Genomic DNA, 15741 nt, shown 5'->3' with positions numbered 1-15741 from the left:
AACAATTATTAATAAAAAATGTTGTTGTAAACATTTAATAAATAATAAATATTGTTATATATTTTATTTGATTTGTTATTTTTACTTCCTTCCAAGAAAAGATAAGGATTTCTTTTCTTTTTTATTGGTTGGAGAGAGTACGTGGTCAGCTCCTGTTCCTCTGGTGGAGGTGGATGATGGTGTGGTGTCATTGGATTTCTTTGGATTTGATTTGAGGAAATCCAATACCAAGTTGACTTCCTTGGTAGTGAGTCCGTTGGATTGAGCCATATCTACGAGGAAGTTGTGAATCTCTTGATTGGGCAATGAGAAATGAATCATATTGACACCAAAATAGCTGAGTAGATTCGACACGATCTCCTTGTCGACACCCTCAATTGAACTTTCGAATCTCTTACGATGACGCTTGGCCAACTCAGTCCAGAAGTAATCTTCCCAGAACTTGATGCTCTTCCACACGGGCGAGCTACGGATGTAGTCCTTGATGTACTCTTGCTGGTTGTTCTGAGTGAGACGGTAGAGCGATGACGATGCATTCAATATGACCTTGGCTGTAATCAAGTCGTGCTCCTTACTAAAGTCCATCTCTTGGAGTGTAGTGTTAATGAGATACAAGAGGAACTCAAAGGAGTTCTCAGAGAGCACGATGTTTGGCACCTGTTTCAATGTCATTCTTAGCATCTGAGTGAATCTACGTCTACCTGGTTCAGTCTTGAACAGTGCATTCAATGACGAAACCTCGTGGAACTCGATCGGTTTCGAGAAGAGAATGTTGGAGAGACACTTGAAGGTGTCTTCGACCAAACGATTGTCGAGAGTGTCTGGTGTGAGTGTATTGAATCTCTTTCTTCCAACGACAATATGATTCTGGTGAGCAGCAGCACTGCTCGGTGCAGTTTGCTTTCTTGGTCTCGATTGGAGTGTCGATACTTTGTCTTCGAGCAGCTTAATTGTAGAATCTTTGACTTTGGAACGAGCAGATTCTTCAACCAGCTTCTTCTCCAACTGATCTACCAACTGCAACAATCTTTCAATCTCCATTTGATCCTTACGAGAAGATTGTTGTTGATTATTATTATTATTGGTATTAACATTATTACTATTATTATTATTATTGTTATTGATGTTAATTGGTGGCCAAATAGTTGTACCAACTTTAGTTGATTGTATTGTTGGTGATGTAGAGTTGGGATTGGAGTCGGAACGTTCTCTATAGGTTCCTGGTCCGACTTGAGTAGATCTCAGTCCAGTGTTCATTTGAACAGTGAATCTGTTGGAATTGGTTGTTAATCCGGCTGAAACGGTTGGTGTTGTATTGATGTTGGTGGGCGAGACCGAACGTGGTGGTTGTTGATTTTGTACTGGATTGCTTGCGAATTTCGATTTGAATTCCTTTTCCTTTTGGTCGAGTAGTTGTCGTTGTTGTTGTTCGAGTTGTTGTTTTTGTTCACGTAGTCTCATTTCGTGTTGTTGTCTCTCCTCATTGAGTGAACGATTCAAACGCACAATAGTATCGTCCTGTTGCTTAATGGATGACAACATTGACTTGACTTTCTCGGATAAATCCTCTTTGTCTTTCAACAAGCTACGATACTCTGGATTGGTACTGATATTAGTTGATCCAATTGGTGGTTGCACTGTTGTTGTTGGTTGTTGAACAACAACAACAGGTGTTGGTTGTTGTTGTACAACTTGTTTAGCCAGCTCAAATCCACATGAAATACAATATTTAGAGGTGCTAGCATTTTGGAAGTTGCATTTCGAGCAGTTTGGAGATGGCTTGCTCGATGTCGATGGTAACGATAGAGGTTGGTTGAAATGACCACTGTTTCTTGGTTTGCTAACAGAGTTTAGTGGTGGTGACGCAATAAAGTTTGGTGTTTTCGATGCTGGTGGTGTGGTAGCAGTCGGTGGTGTAGCAGTAGTATTCAATGTCTTTTGTGCCTCCATCGTAAGAATTTGTCTTTGCTTTTGATCCAACTGAATCTTTTGATTTTCAATTAAATCATTTAACTCTTTTTCTTTTTGCTCCTGCTGTCTTCTCTGTTGATCTACCTTTCCATTCAACTGTACAACCTTATCTTCTTGTTCCTTCAACAATCCACTCAATTTATCGAATCTATTTTGTAAATCTTGTTTCTCTTTCATTAATTTATCTATTCCATTACAATTTACATTAGTAATCCAACTTGAACTTAAGCATATATTTAATGGTTATACACAACTTACCATTATTAACAGATGAAACTGTTGTTGTTGTGGTTGCTGTCGAAGCTGATGAAGCAGGACCGCCAGCACTCTTGTGATCACATCTGAAACAATCTTTTTTGGTTCCACAGTTTCCACAGAGTCCGCTGTCTGGCTCCGGTATATTCTGTTGTCGCTCGAGGTCGGACACCATGATGGGTGCGTTGAATTTGATTTCATCCCATTTCTTGGCGGGCGCGGCGCCACTTGGTTTGGCGCCAAAGGTCGGTCCCTTATACGCCGGGCAATTGTGGGAGTGTCGCGCAATCGATGCCAAATTCTGCAGGACTGCAGGCACACCTTTTCTCGAATAGAGATCACTCACTACGAACAGATCGGACGACGGCACTCCAACCTTCCAACACGCCTTGAGGTAGAGACCGATGTTCTCCACTTGCATCAGCGCGATCGGTCGCATATTGATCTTCTTGATGGTGTCGGGAATGAGAACGTTGATGAGAGTGCACAACACAATGCCACTACGCAGCGATTCAATCAAATCGTTTGGGAACTCCATTGTCAAGCCGGTTGCCTGTTCGATCCACTGCGACAACTCCTTTTCAAACGCTGGATCACGCTTTGACTGCGCCTTCAACTCCAACTCTGCATCCATACCGTACACTCTGATACCATCACCTCTCAATACTGCTTGTCCTGCAGTACTATTAACTACTGAAGCTGACATTTATAAAAATCTTAATATTATATAATACAAAATATAAATGTATATATTTAAGACAATTTTGAATTAATAAATAAATAAATAAAAAGATATTTAAATATGATTAAAAAAAAAAAAAAAGATATTTTTAGTTCTATTTTTAACAATGCTATGATTGATTGATATTTACTACTACTATAAATAAATAATATTACAAGTTTACAAACAAACAAATATGTTAACTATATTTGTGCTATTATTTATTTGTTACTATATTTAGTATGATTTCATTATATTGACCAAAAAACAAAAAAAACCTTTATAGTTGATATTGTATCATGGTGAATTCAAACTTATTTGTTCACACACAACACATACACATAAACACAGAAAAAAGAATGGGTGTTACAATAATGAAGAAAATATGATAAAAGTAATTATAATAAATAATTTAGTGTTTCAGAAAACATGAGTCCCGATTTTTTTGAGGGTTGTAACCTAATTTTGAAAGAAAATTGCTAAAACTTTTTTTTATAAACATGTTGGGGTTTCATTCCAAATCAAAAAATTATCAATGAAAGTAGACTTAAAGATCAGATCGCTAAATAATTTATTTATTTAATAAATTAATTAACATTTTATTTCTTTAAAAAAACATTCGAATTCTAGCTAGTTTTTTTCAAAAATAAAATAATAAAAAGAATTAACTTTTATTTATTATATGTTTGTTTGTTTGTTTGTTCAGTCATCAGAGATATCATCTGAATCTGAATCTGAATCTTCGGTTAGGTATGAGCTATCGTCATCTAAATCTTGCATATCGTCAGATGTGATATCACTATCAACTTCTTCCTCTGAAAGGTCTTCTACACCATCTTCGTCATCATCCTCCTCTGATTCTTCATCGGATTGATTTTTACTTGTACTCTTCCTCCTGCTATTACTTTGATCATTTCTATTATTATTATTATTATTGTTGTTGTTTTTGTTGTTGTTGATTGATAATCTCTTAAAGTTTTCAATTTGTTCATCTTCACTCTCTTCTTCTTTTTCTTCCTCCTCACCCTCACTATTATCTGTATTATCATCTTCATCTTTATCCTCACTATCACTTTTTTCTACCTCTGATTCTGATTCATCGTCTGATATCTCTACAGTGTTAGAGTTGTTCTTAATAGGTATCTTTCTTTTAACAACTACAACACCTTCGTCACTATCTTGACTATCTTCCACATCATCTTCATCGTCTTCTTCTTCTTCTTCTTCTTCCTCAGACTCTTCTTCACTTGATACTACTCTTCTAAATTTTGTCGGAGTTCTATCAACAACTTCGGTATCACTGTCTTCCTCTTCTTCTGAATCGCTATCCTCTTTCTTTGGTTGCTGTACTTTCTTTGATATTGATAGTCGAGCTATTGATTTTACTATTTCTTTAGGATCGGTCTCTGACTCTTCTTCTTCTTCAGATGATTCATCTTCCACCGATTCTGAAGTCTCGCTCTCACTGTCTTTATCTGATATCTCTTCTTCACTCTCATCACTATCATCTTCTTCTTCCTCATCTATATCTCTTTTCTTTTTCTTTGGTGTTTCAGCTTTCACAACTACACTGTTCGTTGTCTTCTTCTTTTTGCTGTCATTCTTCTTCGTCTTCTTCTTTGGTTCACCTTCCAGTTCAGCTATATAACTCTCTATCTCTTCATCTATTTCATCTTGTTTCTCTTGGTCGAGTTGGTAACTATCCAGTAGATCAGCTGGTAGTAATGATATCAAGTACTCTTTGTATCTCTTGATCTGTCCATTTGCCACCTTTGTTTTGATTGCCAGTAGCAGCTTATCAAAGAGGTAAACCAACTCTGAAATATATGGTGCTTGCAAGTCTGCTTTGTTGTCGAATCGAATCGCAGTAAACAATCGGCATAACTGCATCGCTCGCTTGTTGTTCGCCAGTAGCTCGACCGCCAATCTACGAATCAACACCCAACGATCGCTGTTGCCCTGCATCAACTTGAACATCCACTGATAAAACTGAATCATCAACATCAAGTCGGTGTCGGCCAAAGTCAGTGCCAACGCAAACGATTGTTTCAAAATGTCGAGTCCGCCAGTGTTTTGTCGTCGCTTGGCAAACTGATTGAAATAGGAGAGCAGCGTAGTCTTTAGCTCACCGCTTACACCCTCCACTCTTCCAAAGTAGAGTTTAATCAATGCGCTCAGAATAGCTACATCGGTGGGTTGGTCGGCCAGCCCTGAGATCGAAATCTTTGCCAATCCCTCAACGAGACGCTGCCTAACAATGAATGGTGTCGATTGAACATTGATATTCTCCAACAACTCTAGTATATAATCGATATTCTCTTCGTATGTTTCAATGGTATTTCCGTGCCACGCTAGAATATCCATTGCCGACTCCAAAGTGGGCAGACACTCTTCACCAGCTAATCCGTTGGCAACACAACTCTCCCACAAGATAGGCCAGTATTTCTCGACTTTCTCCGGTCTCATCAGTATCGTCAATTCTATCAGCTTGATAACCAAATGTTGTAATATTTCATCTGTATTGCCATCTGTTAGCTTCTCCGTTAGTTGATCTACTCGGTTGCTCAATACTCCTTGTGGTAGACGATTTACACTCTGCAGAAGATGGCTCAACAAATGAAGGAGCTTGATGTCGATAATCGTGTCGGTATGTACGTCTGGCTCCAAAGCAGCAAGCAAATCATTTACAGTACGGCTATAGTGCTGTTTACTAGCGGTGAGAAGCAGGTCGAGAAGCGGAAGGATGTGACCATCGGGCAGCGCAAGTGATAACAGCAGCTGCTGTATCAACATTGCCAACTGGATGCATCCCGCTTCATCACCCGAGGTATCTAAATACATTCCACACTGAATCATCTGTGATCCAATGAAGAAGTAGTCGATATCGTTGCTACTATCGATTTCCAGTTGCTCTTCGTCGTCCTCCACTCGATTCAAGTAGTGGATCAAAAGTTGGTTGTAATGCAGAACCGATGGAAACATAATATCGATTTGGTCGAGAGTGTTCTTTGACTTGAGGTATTTACAAAGTACATGCAGATAGATAGCATGGTTATTGTTCATCGCTTGCCACTCAAACTGATGATAGTGATCCAAAAACATTCCATGTTGGAAAATATTGAGTAATGCTAATTCCGTTTCTTTTTCAAACATTTCAACTTTAAAATAATGTAATAACTATAATTTTAGAAAATGTATATATATTATTAGTAAATATTTAATAAATAGTTATAATGTTATTATTACTTTAAATAAATTATCATCCAATGATTTTAACCAATGATTTATCAACATTGATGAACAAATCTCTTTGACGGTTGGATCTGACTCTTGAAGTCCATTCTTTAACAGTCCCATTCTTAAAGTCAATGGAATCACCTTCATATCGATCTTTGTAGCTATACTGTTGAATGCTTCTTTTCTAACCTGTACATTCTGATCCAATGTCCTCTCTAATATTATTTTCAATGTTCTTTTTGTAATCACTAAATGTGTTACTGCAGTCTGTCTTATTTCACTATGTGTAAAAAGTTGGGGGAAAAAGAAATTAATTAATACTTCAGATATTATTTGGTAAAGATGGATGGGATAACAATAATGATACATACGGTATGGGATCATGATATATCATTTCAATTAATCTGTTGGTAACTTGGTCATCTGGATCGGAATGATCTTGAAGTCGCGCCAGACAATGGATGGACTGACGACGTATTCCTCCTAGACGATCGAATGATTTCATCATGATCGAGTTGGTAAGCTGTGCCCATAGCTGGTTATCAAACTCGTAGTCTTCACAGAGTGCATTGAGCGTATCGGCAATTAGCAAAGTCGACCTGAAACGAACGGACTTTTCATGTGACGACGATCTTCCAACCAAGAACTTGAGCAGTGTCACAATGAAATTCTCCTGGCACTGAATCATTTCCGGTGAAATAGAATCCTTTGATTTACTACTATTTCCATTGGTTTGGCTGCTATCTTGCTCTCTCTCATCATCTTCCTCCACCTCCTGTTGCTCATTGTTGCCATTTAAATTTCTTACAGAGATTGCAGCAATCCACTGACTGATGAATCTACAGATTCTCTCCACTGGCAAATCCTTGTTGTAATGAACCAATACCCTGTCGACTACCGACAATACAGTAGAGTTGAATTGATCGGATTGGCCACTGACGTCACAACGATGCAACAAAGTAGTCATCATACCGACTGCTCGTCTGTGCACTGTCATCGTATTTTGGCAATCGTTGAATATCGAAAATATTCTTTTTCTAATATCATCTTTAATTGTATTTCTATCATTACTTTCACCAACACTAATAACTTTCTTTGTTGATCTTATTTTTTTCACTACTACTGACCCCTTTCCATCCTCCTCCTCTTACTTTTTTAGATTTCGATTTTGTTGCTACACCCATATTATATTTATATTTATATATTAAATAAAAATAATAATTCTAATACATTTATATATATATATATATCAATTAAATAAATCTAATCTTTTAAAATCTATAATTATTCCTATCATCATGATGTTTTAAATCAAACACACAACAGTTTTCCCGCCTTGAAATTTAGCCAAATCATTTCGAAAATTGTGTTGAAAAAACAAGAAGTTCAGAAATGTTAAAGTTCACACACAACGAAGTCAAAAATTAATTAAAATGAAAAGCAAGCAATTGTGGGTAACTAGTTAAAACTAATTTAAATTATACATATATATATATAGAAAGGTGGTTAATTAGATATGATACTGAAGTCATCTATATCACAACAATATAATATATATTTATTTATATCGATATTGGTTATATTATTAAATTTTAATATAGTTGAATCACATGAATTAAAAAGTAATTGAAAAAAAAACTCTAAATAAATGACCGTTAGAAATAAGCAAAATACATTTACTGACTTATTACTTTATTATTATAATCATAATATTTATAAAGGATATGAATTTGGTCAAGAAATTAATATAGAATGTAAAGATTTAAAAGGAAATTGGGGACCTGCTCCAACTTGTATAGATGTAAATATATCTACACTCTTCTAATCAATTCTACGAATACAACTAACATATTATGTTATATTTTAGACAAAGTCAGAATTGAAGTTCTTTTATGGTAGAGATGTATTCATGCATTGCAATATCTTGGTGGATACAGAGGAATTTTACAATAAGCTGGTGGAATATGCCAGTCAGAACGATGCTTGGCAGTGTAGAGTGTTGGTCAGTCCCGACGAGACCCTAAAGATCTACTATCCACTTCAGATTCCCATTTGGGGAATACAGCAATCGGATCACATCGACATTGCGGAGCATATCAACTTTTTGTTGCACGCCGACGAAGGATTGATCACCGGTGTCTCTATCTATCCGGTGCAGGATCGTCACGTCAGTGTTCGTCCAAAGTCAGTGTTCCTCATGCACGGACACACCAAGTGGTTCAAAGGTGCGTCGTTCGAGGAGCTTGCAATGACGGCACCCGATGCCGACTCTCAAGAGATGCTGATGCCACTCATCAAGAAATCAAACTACATTCCCATCATCATCTACTGTCTCTTCACACTGCTACTCTCTATCATACTTGGATCGATTCTCTATAAATTCTGTTTGAAACCAAGATTGATCAGAAAATATTTGAAAACGGATTGACGATCATCAAATAGATAGACCAACAAATTTAACCAACCAAATTAACTTAACTTCACATCAATAAAGAAATAAATCAAAAATCATTTTTATTCTAAATTTATACACTTCTTAAATTTTAACAACCCACAACCGACAAACCAATTTTTTGTCTGAACTAAAAATGTGGAGAGGTTTGATGGTGAGCAATATCAACCAAATTTTGTTTGTTTATCATGTTGGTGGATGATATACGAAACAAAAGAAGACAACGAAAAAGATTTAATAATAAATAACATTTAAAAATAGTTATGATTTATAGTGTTTTTAAAATAAAATAATATGGTAGAATCTTGAATCAGCCCAACATCACAACATCCCCTTAAAATCTGTCAAGTTGTAAAAGAAGAAGAAGGGTAAACCAACTATTATTCTCACATCAGATTATCGTGATGATCATGATCCAAAAGGCGAAGCTTAAATTATTAATTTGCACTAAAACGGTTTTCTTTTTCAAAACCATATTAAATTGATTAATTTTTAATTAATTTTATAAAATAAAATAGTTTTTTTATTTGAGTTGATCAAAAAAAAAAAAAAAAGCTAATTCTATTTTTGCTTGTAGTAACTATAAGTACAATAATTTGTGGATGATAAAAAAAACAACAACGCTGGTTTTAAGAATAATTTCCATTGTGTTGTGTATGGTTTCATTAATCTGGCGTCTATTTAAAAAAGCTTGGCTCATTCAAAAAAATTTTGATCTGTCGAAACTTAAAACAACTCAAAAACAAAAAAAAAATAGGATCTTAAATTAGCACCTCATCATTTCAACACTAATTAATGAAAGATAGGGGTGCACTTTATAGCAAATATTTTTCACACAATTGATTTTTTGATTTTACCATTATTTATTTCAAAAAATTGTTTTATTGAAAGAAGTTTGCATCATGTAACACCTCCCATCTAACAGTCTTGAAGTGCCTTAATCAAAAACTAAACTGCCCCTTACAAATCAAAAACAATCAATCATTGCTTTTCTTAAATCAGATATATATATATTGAAATAGAAATATAGAATAAGAATTATCTTTTATCACTTTAATAATAATAATAATAATATTTGTAAAATTACATAAATTTATAATTTATTTATCTATATCATTATTTGTAAGTAATAATAAAAAGAAATAAAATATTTATAATAGTAATAGTAATAATAATAATAATAATAAAAATAACAATAATAATGAATCGAATCAAATTGTGGTCATCATCTATTCATCTAAATAAACCACATCACACACTTTTTATGGTCAATTTGTATTTTCCTGTAAAATTTAAAATGGGTCGTCATGAATGCATTGGGATAAGACTCATCCATTCCTTGCAAGCTTATTAGATTATATTAATTGACAAATTGCAGCAACTTCATCTCCTTTTTTGTATTTCCACCACCTTTTGTATCCCTCATTTCCAAAGTGTACCTAATTAATTTGTTTTTGGGTGAAGTTGTTGTGCTTAATTAAAGTGATTTATTTGATTATGTTTTATCCATTATCAATCACAATCAGAGTTTAATTAATTAGAAGTAGAAGTAGAATTAGTTCAGATAGATATTTTAAGAAAGAATTAAAGAAACTGACCAATTTTGGTAATAAATTAAAACAGTTTCGTTGTTTATTAATTAATTTGGGTTTACCATCATCACTACCATCTTAATGCGAAAAGTGGACATTTTAATGAAAGTAATAGACCAATATACAGTTTTTGGATCACAAACAATCAAATAACAACTCTTTAATATAAACAACAACAACAACAACAACATCATCATCATCATCAAACTACACCCTAATCAGAATAATAAGCACACATCTTCTTTAGATCTCAATTTTAAAAGTGGAATTGTTGTTGTTATTGCTTGTTCAATGTTTTGCTTGTGTGTTGCGATTTAAAAGTGTTTTGATATAAATCTATTCTATTGGTGTTGTTGGTCAGCTTTTCAAGTTTTAAGATAAAATTAGTTTGGTTGTCAGGTCAATCAGCCGGTCAGTCAGTCAGTTAGTTTTAAACATTCGTTAGCTTTAATTTATGGTGTAAGGCTTAGATTGTCTGAGACCTTTAGAAATTAGACTGACTGACTTACCGATCTACTGACTGACTCGATTCTTATAGTTTAATTGGTTATCGTAACCAACGATTAGAAAGAATAGAAAAGAAGTAGAATAATACTTGTACTTTAACCCAATAAACAATAATACTCTTTGCTTTGAATGTGATTTCAAATGAGATCTACTGCCCGCACTCCTCAATTTTCTTCCCAATTTATCACAAACACACAACACACATCACCATTACTACACCACAATCACCACTCAAAACACACACTCACACACACACACACATATAAACACCCACACATATAACAAGCATCAACATTAAACTCATCATCCTCTTCATTAATCATATAATTCATAAGTGATATCTGATAATTATTATTTTAATTATGTCTTTTTGGGATGATGGATCAACACATAACTTCACCTTCACCTTTAACTTTAGTTACACTAGTGTGTGTGGTTGGTATAATTAAATAATAATGTGATAACTCAACTCAACTACTACTGCTACTGCTTCTTCTCTCTCAAACATGCATGCATGTTATATTTATTTATTTTTTGTGGTTAATTGTTATGTTTTGTTTTTGTTGATTTATGAATGATTGGTTGGTTTGATTAGTTGAGGCATTGTGTGGGTGTTGTGGTAATAGTAAGGAAGGGTGTTATTGTCATATTGATCTCCTTGCATGCACTACACCGCATGTATATCGATATATCAACACAATCATCTATTCTTACAAAATTGCCTTCAAACCAAACTAACTAAACTAAACTAAACAAAACAAAACAAAACAAAACAAAAAACATTTAATGTTTAAAATAACAAATATATAAACTTACACAACAATCAAATAATCAATTCCGTTACTATTCATCTTTCCATCCAATATTATCAGTAACTTTATCTCATAATAATAATAATAATAATAAATATAACAAATATACTCACAATCATATAAAAACATCAATTATACCTTCCTCTTTTCAACATCTTCTTCGTTTCTTTTTATTATTTTATTTTTAAAAAAGATATAAATTATATATTTTAAAATATCAAAGATAATCAAATCATTTATATATCATACTCTCAAAAAAAGTAATGAATTATAAACTTTAATAGTAATTAGTGTAAATAGAATAGTAGTTAGTAGTAGTTGTAGACCAACCAACATCGAATCAATCAGTCAATCAAAATAATAATTCAATCAATCTTTTAATTCAACAACAATTCATTTCATACCCTTCCCTCATTCATTCAGATCAGAAAAACTTTTATACTATATAAAGATATTTATAAATATAATAGAATCTTGATCATCTAATCTAGACTAAATCAAATTGATTCAACGAAATAGTTTATGATTCTATTTTATTTTTGTATTTTTTTTTTTAATTTTTTTGCCAACAACTTCAAAAATATATCTATCTTAAGAACAACACAACAACAACAAATCAAATATCAAATCAAATCAATCGCATTTTCGATTTAGTTTGCAGGAAAACGACATCATCCCGGCTAATTACAATTGTTGTTGCGCTTTGTGTGTTTACTCTACTCTTGCCTTTTGCAAATTCAAACAACCAACCAACCAGCAAACAAAGGTTATTTTTATTTTTTATTTTATTTTATTTTATTTTTTTAAAAAAGCACCAAATCTATCTTTTTTTGAAAATATTTTCGAACCATTTTTCTTTTACTTATTAGATTCATTCACCAACAACTCTGCCCAACTAAAATTTTTGAAAAAAAAAAAAAAAAAATTTGAAAATTTGGAAAAAAAAAAAAACTAATCATTCATTATTATTTTTTAATAATTTACTGTAGTATAGATAATTAAAAGTTGTATCATAAAAACATCATCAAGACAAGACAAGATCGGATTTTAAAATTAATTTTAAAAATCAAACAACAACAGCACAGCAGCAAACAGTCTTTTTTTTTCGAAACAAAACAAAACAACACACATACCTAATATATATAATTAAAACAACAACAACAATATAATATACAATGTCAAAGTTATTGAAATTGGTTATTGTAGGTGATGGTGGTGTAGGTAAATCTGCATTGACCATTCAATTGACACAGAATCAATTCATTGCAGAATACGATCCAACTATAGGTATGAATGAATGAATATATATTAATTTAATCTTAATTTTTTAAGATTTCATCGGTGTGGTGCTAACATAATAATAATTTAAAATTGAAACATAAAAAAACACAGAGAATTCATATCGTAAACAAGTTATTATCGATGAAGAAGTATATATGTTGGATATTTTAGATACTGCTGGTCAGGAAGAATACTCTGCAATGAGAGATCAATATATTAGATCGGGACGTGGATTCCTCATTGTATACAGTATAGGATCGAGACCATCGTTCGAAGCGGTCACTTCTTTCAGAGATCAGATCTTGCGTGTCAAGGATCTCTCAACATACCCAATGGTCATCGTCGGAAACAAGGTCGATTTGCCCGAGAAGGAGCGTAAGGTTTCCAACCTCGAAGGTAAAGAGCTATCAAAGAGCTTCGGTGCTCCATTTTTAGAGAGCAGTGCCAAGTCTCGTGTCAACGTAGAGGAGGCATTCTTTACTTTAGTACGTGAAATTAAGAAGTGGTCTACCAACCCAGAGAATGAAGAGGCTGCACCACCCAAAAAGAAATCATGTATCATTCTTTAAAAAAAAAAACAAAACAACTAAACAACTAAACAAAACAAAAAAAAAAAAAGAAACAACTTCATATATACATTACTACAATACTTTACTACTTTATATTTATTTATATTTATATAATCTTATAAGAGTATTGCTTGCATTTTTATAAAAAAAAAAAAAAAAAAAAACAAAAAAAAAATATATTAAAAAAAAAAAAAAAAAGAACAAAGAAAGAAAGAGATCTCTTAAATAATTATAGGTAAACAAATAGGTGCTAGCTGTATAAATAAATAAATAATAATAATAATAATCACACAATTAGCATAGATATATATATATAATTCACACCACCCACCCTACACAACATCAACAACTACAAAAATGTAACATGTTCTAAAAGTCAAATTCCAAGTTGGAATAATACCAACCATCACCATCGCCAATTACCAATACACAACAAACCAACCACCAATTCACTCACTTTCTCAACATCAATACACCTTAAACTTTGTATACCGGAAAAACGCTAAACTCTTTGTTTTCACAACGAATAAAATATCATTTTAAAATAATAATGATTTCAAAATCGCCTTTCCTTCTTTATTGATTTATCCATAACTTAATTAATTATGATTTGAATTTATTTTATTGATTATTTATTGAATTGCTATCTATATACATTGAATTGAATTGATTGTATTATTTATCATCATTGTTGTTTGATTTCTCTTTAACTTTTGCATTGAAATCGTCTATGAGATCTCTGACTTCGTGAACATTGTTATACAGTGGGAAGAAAGCATGATATGCCATCGATGAGAATGACAATGTTCCCAAAACCAATGGGAATAGTCTTCTTTGTGAGAGAGCATTGGCTGTTGTTGATGCTGCCAATGCAGCTGATAAACCACCTGCAATCAGAGTACCTTGATTTACATAGTTATAATCGATCAATGCACTTGTTGTTTTGTTTTGTTAATAAAATAGTACTACTATAGTTATTTTGTTTTACAATATAGTTATATATTACCCAGATATACCAAATAGAAGTGATGATACCAATGATATTCTTGTCATCAGTGGTTTATTCCTGCTGTAAAAGTATGCAGATGTACCGAGGAACAGAGAACTCATACAATAGGTTGGTTTGGAAGTTATAGTATATTCATTATTTTTATTACTTTTAGTTGTAGAGGTAGTTGTTGTATTACTCATTATAAATATAGTTATATTATGTCAACAAAATAAAGTAAACAACAAAGTTAAAATGATCTTTAAATTTCATGCATATCTGATTTTAAAAGAAAACGATCAGATTTGATTTACCAAAAAAAAATCATTAATCATCAACATCATATCATTAGACATAACTTAATATGATTTATAAATGTCGGTCGATTCTATTGACTAATAGTAATAGTTATTATTATATTAGTAATATTATTAGTAATCATATAAAGAGTAGAAGTATTATTAATTGTAACTATCAAAGATGTTTTAGTAGTAATAGAAATATATTTGAAGAAGAAGATGATGATGATAAAGATGATAATAAATCACCTAGTAGTAGTAGTACAAATAAAAGTATAATAGAAGATAAAGTTAAAGAGTTTAGTAATAATATTAATAGTAATAATAATGTAAAAAAAGTTAGAAATATTTTTGAAGAAGAAGATGAAGTTTCAAATGATGCATTCAGTAGAGGAAGAAGAAATAGTAGTGGTAGTAGTAGTAAGAGCAGTGCCAACGATAGATATATAGTTACAAGAAGTGGTCGTCTTAGAAAGCCACACAAAACAATGGTTAAACCAGTTTTTACTAAAGAGGATATCGATTTTATGTATGTTTAATTAAATATTCCTTAAGAATGTATCTAATCGAATTGAATATTGACCAATATCCTAAAATTAATAGTAAAGAAAATGATATACCAAATAAACCAATTGTATATAGAAATATAATGGAGGAGAATGATGATGAAGAGGAAGATGTTTCAACGGCAAACAGCACAGTCGATTTGAATGAAAAGAATTTTGAAGATCTCGCTGGAATGAAGTTTGAACAACTGATTAAAATGATATTTAAAAACAAGAGAACCGGTGAGTTGGATATCGATCAAGAGGATATCTTGGAGTTAGAAAGAATGTTATCAAATAATTTTAGTTTTAATAGTACATTACTGCCACCACCACCACCACCGCCACAATCACAATCACCAATACCTAATAATCAACAAAATATTGTTTTAAATGACAACAACAACAGCAATAACAATAGCAACAAAACCAACAACAACAATAATAAATAATAATTATAGACAATATTTTTACATATAAATTATTTAAATCATGTTTATTATTTGTTTTTC

General features: G+C 32.5%; 7 protein-coding genes across 7 annotated transcripts; 3 read left to right on the top strand and 4 right to left on the bottom strand.

Moving 5' to 3' along the window:
- Nucleotides 1–81: 81 nt before the first annotated feature.
- PPL_09479 (uncharacterized protein) lies at nucleotides 82–2932 on the bottom strand (the record flags this gene model as incomplete). Its single annotated transcript, XM_020580273.1, has 2 exons — nucleotides 82–2141; nucleotides 2230–2932. 2 exons carry the CDS (start codon nucleotides 2930–2932, stop codon nucleotides 82–84), a joined length of 2763 nt encoding a protein of 920 aa, XP_020428860.1.
- Nucleotides 2933–3649: 717 nt separating this feature from the next.
- Nucleotides 3650–5311, bottom strand: PPL_09478 (uncharacterized protein; the record flags this gene model as incomplete). Its single annotated transcript, XM_020580272.1, has 1 exon — nucleotides 3650–5311. The coding sequence occupies one exon, from the start codon at nucleotides 5309–5311 to the stop codon at nucleotides 3650–3652; it is 1662 nt and encodes a 553-aa protein (XP_020428859.1).
- A 148-nt stretch (nucleotides 5312–5459) lies between these two features.
- PPL_09477 (uncharacterized protein) lies at nucleotides 5460–7368 on the bottom strand (the record flags this gene model as incomplete). The annotated part of the gene is made up of 5 exons (XM_020580271.1): nucleotides 5460–5572; nucleotides 5974–6124; nucleotides 6194–6464; nucleotides 6556–7277; nucleotides 7336–7368. The coding sequence occupies 5 exons, from the start codon at nucleotides 7366–7368 to the stop codon at nucleotides 5460–5462; spliced, it is 1290 nt and encodes a 429-aa protein (XP_020428858.1).
- Nucleotides 7369–7832: 464 nt separating this feature from the next.
- PPL_09476 (uncharacterized protein) lies at nucleotides 7833–9069 on the top strand (the record flags this gene model as incomplete). The annotated part of the gene is made up of 3 exons (XM_020580270.1): nucleotides 7833–7985; nucleotides 8052–8568; nucleotides 9032–9069. 3 exons carry the CDS (start codon nucleotides 7833–7835, stop codon nucleotides 9067–9069), a joined length of 708 nt encoding a protein of 235 aa, XP_020428857.1.
- A 3653-nt stretch (nucleotides 9070–12722) lies between these two features.
- rasC (Ras family protein) lies at nucleotides 12723–13397 on the top strand (the record flags this gene model as incomplete). The annotated part of the gene is made up of 2 exons (XM_020580269.1): nucleotides 12723–12834; nucleotides 12940–13397. The coding sequence occupies 2 exons, from the start codon at nucleotides 12723–12725 to the stop codon at nucleotides 13395–13397; spliced, it is 570 nt and encodes a 189-aa protein (XP_020428856.1).
- Nucleotides 13398–14072: 675 nt separating this feature from the next.
- On the bottom strand, nucleotides 14073–14588 carry PPL_09474 (uncharacterized protein; the record flags this gene model as incomplete). Its single annotated transcript, XM_020580268.1, has 2 exons — nucleotides 14073–14331; nucleotides 14404–14588. The coding sequence occupies 2 exons, from the start codon at nucleotides 14586–14588 to the stop codon at nucleotides 14073–14075; spliced, it is 444 nt and encodes a 147-aa protein (XP_020428855.1).
- A 161-nt stretch (nucleotides 14589–14749) lies between these two features.
- PPL_09473 (uncharacterized protein) lies at nucleotides 14750–15681 on the top strand (the record flags this gene model as incomplete). The annotated part of the gene is made up of 2 exons (XM_020580267.1): nucleotides 14750–15213; nucleotides 15240–15681. 2 exons carry the CDS (start codon nucleotides 14750–14752, stop codon nucleotides 15679–15681), a joined length of 906 nt encoding a protein of 301 aa, XP_020428854.1.
- Nucleotides 15682–15741: the final 60 nt, after the last annotated feature.

Source organism: Heterostelium album, assembly GCF_000004825.1.
Source record: "Heterostelium album PN500 unplaced genomic scaffold PPL_scaffold11, whole genome shotgun sequence".
Taxonomy (NCBI): domain Eukaryota; phylum Evosea; class Eumycetozoa; order Acytosteliales; family Acytosteliaceae; genus Heterostelium; species Heterostelium album.
The sequence above is the reverse complement of the archived record's forward strand: the minus strand, read 5'-3'. Positions and strand labels throughout refer to the sequence as shown.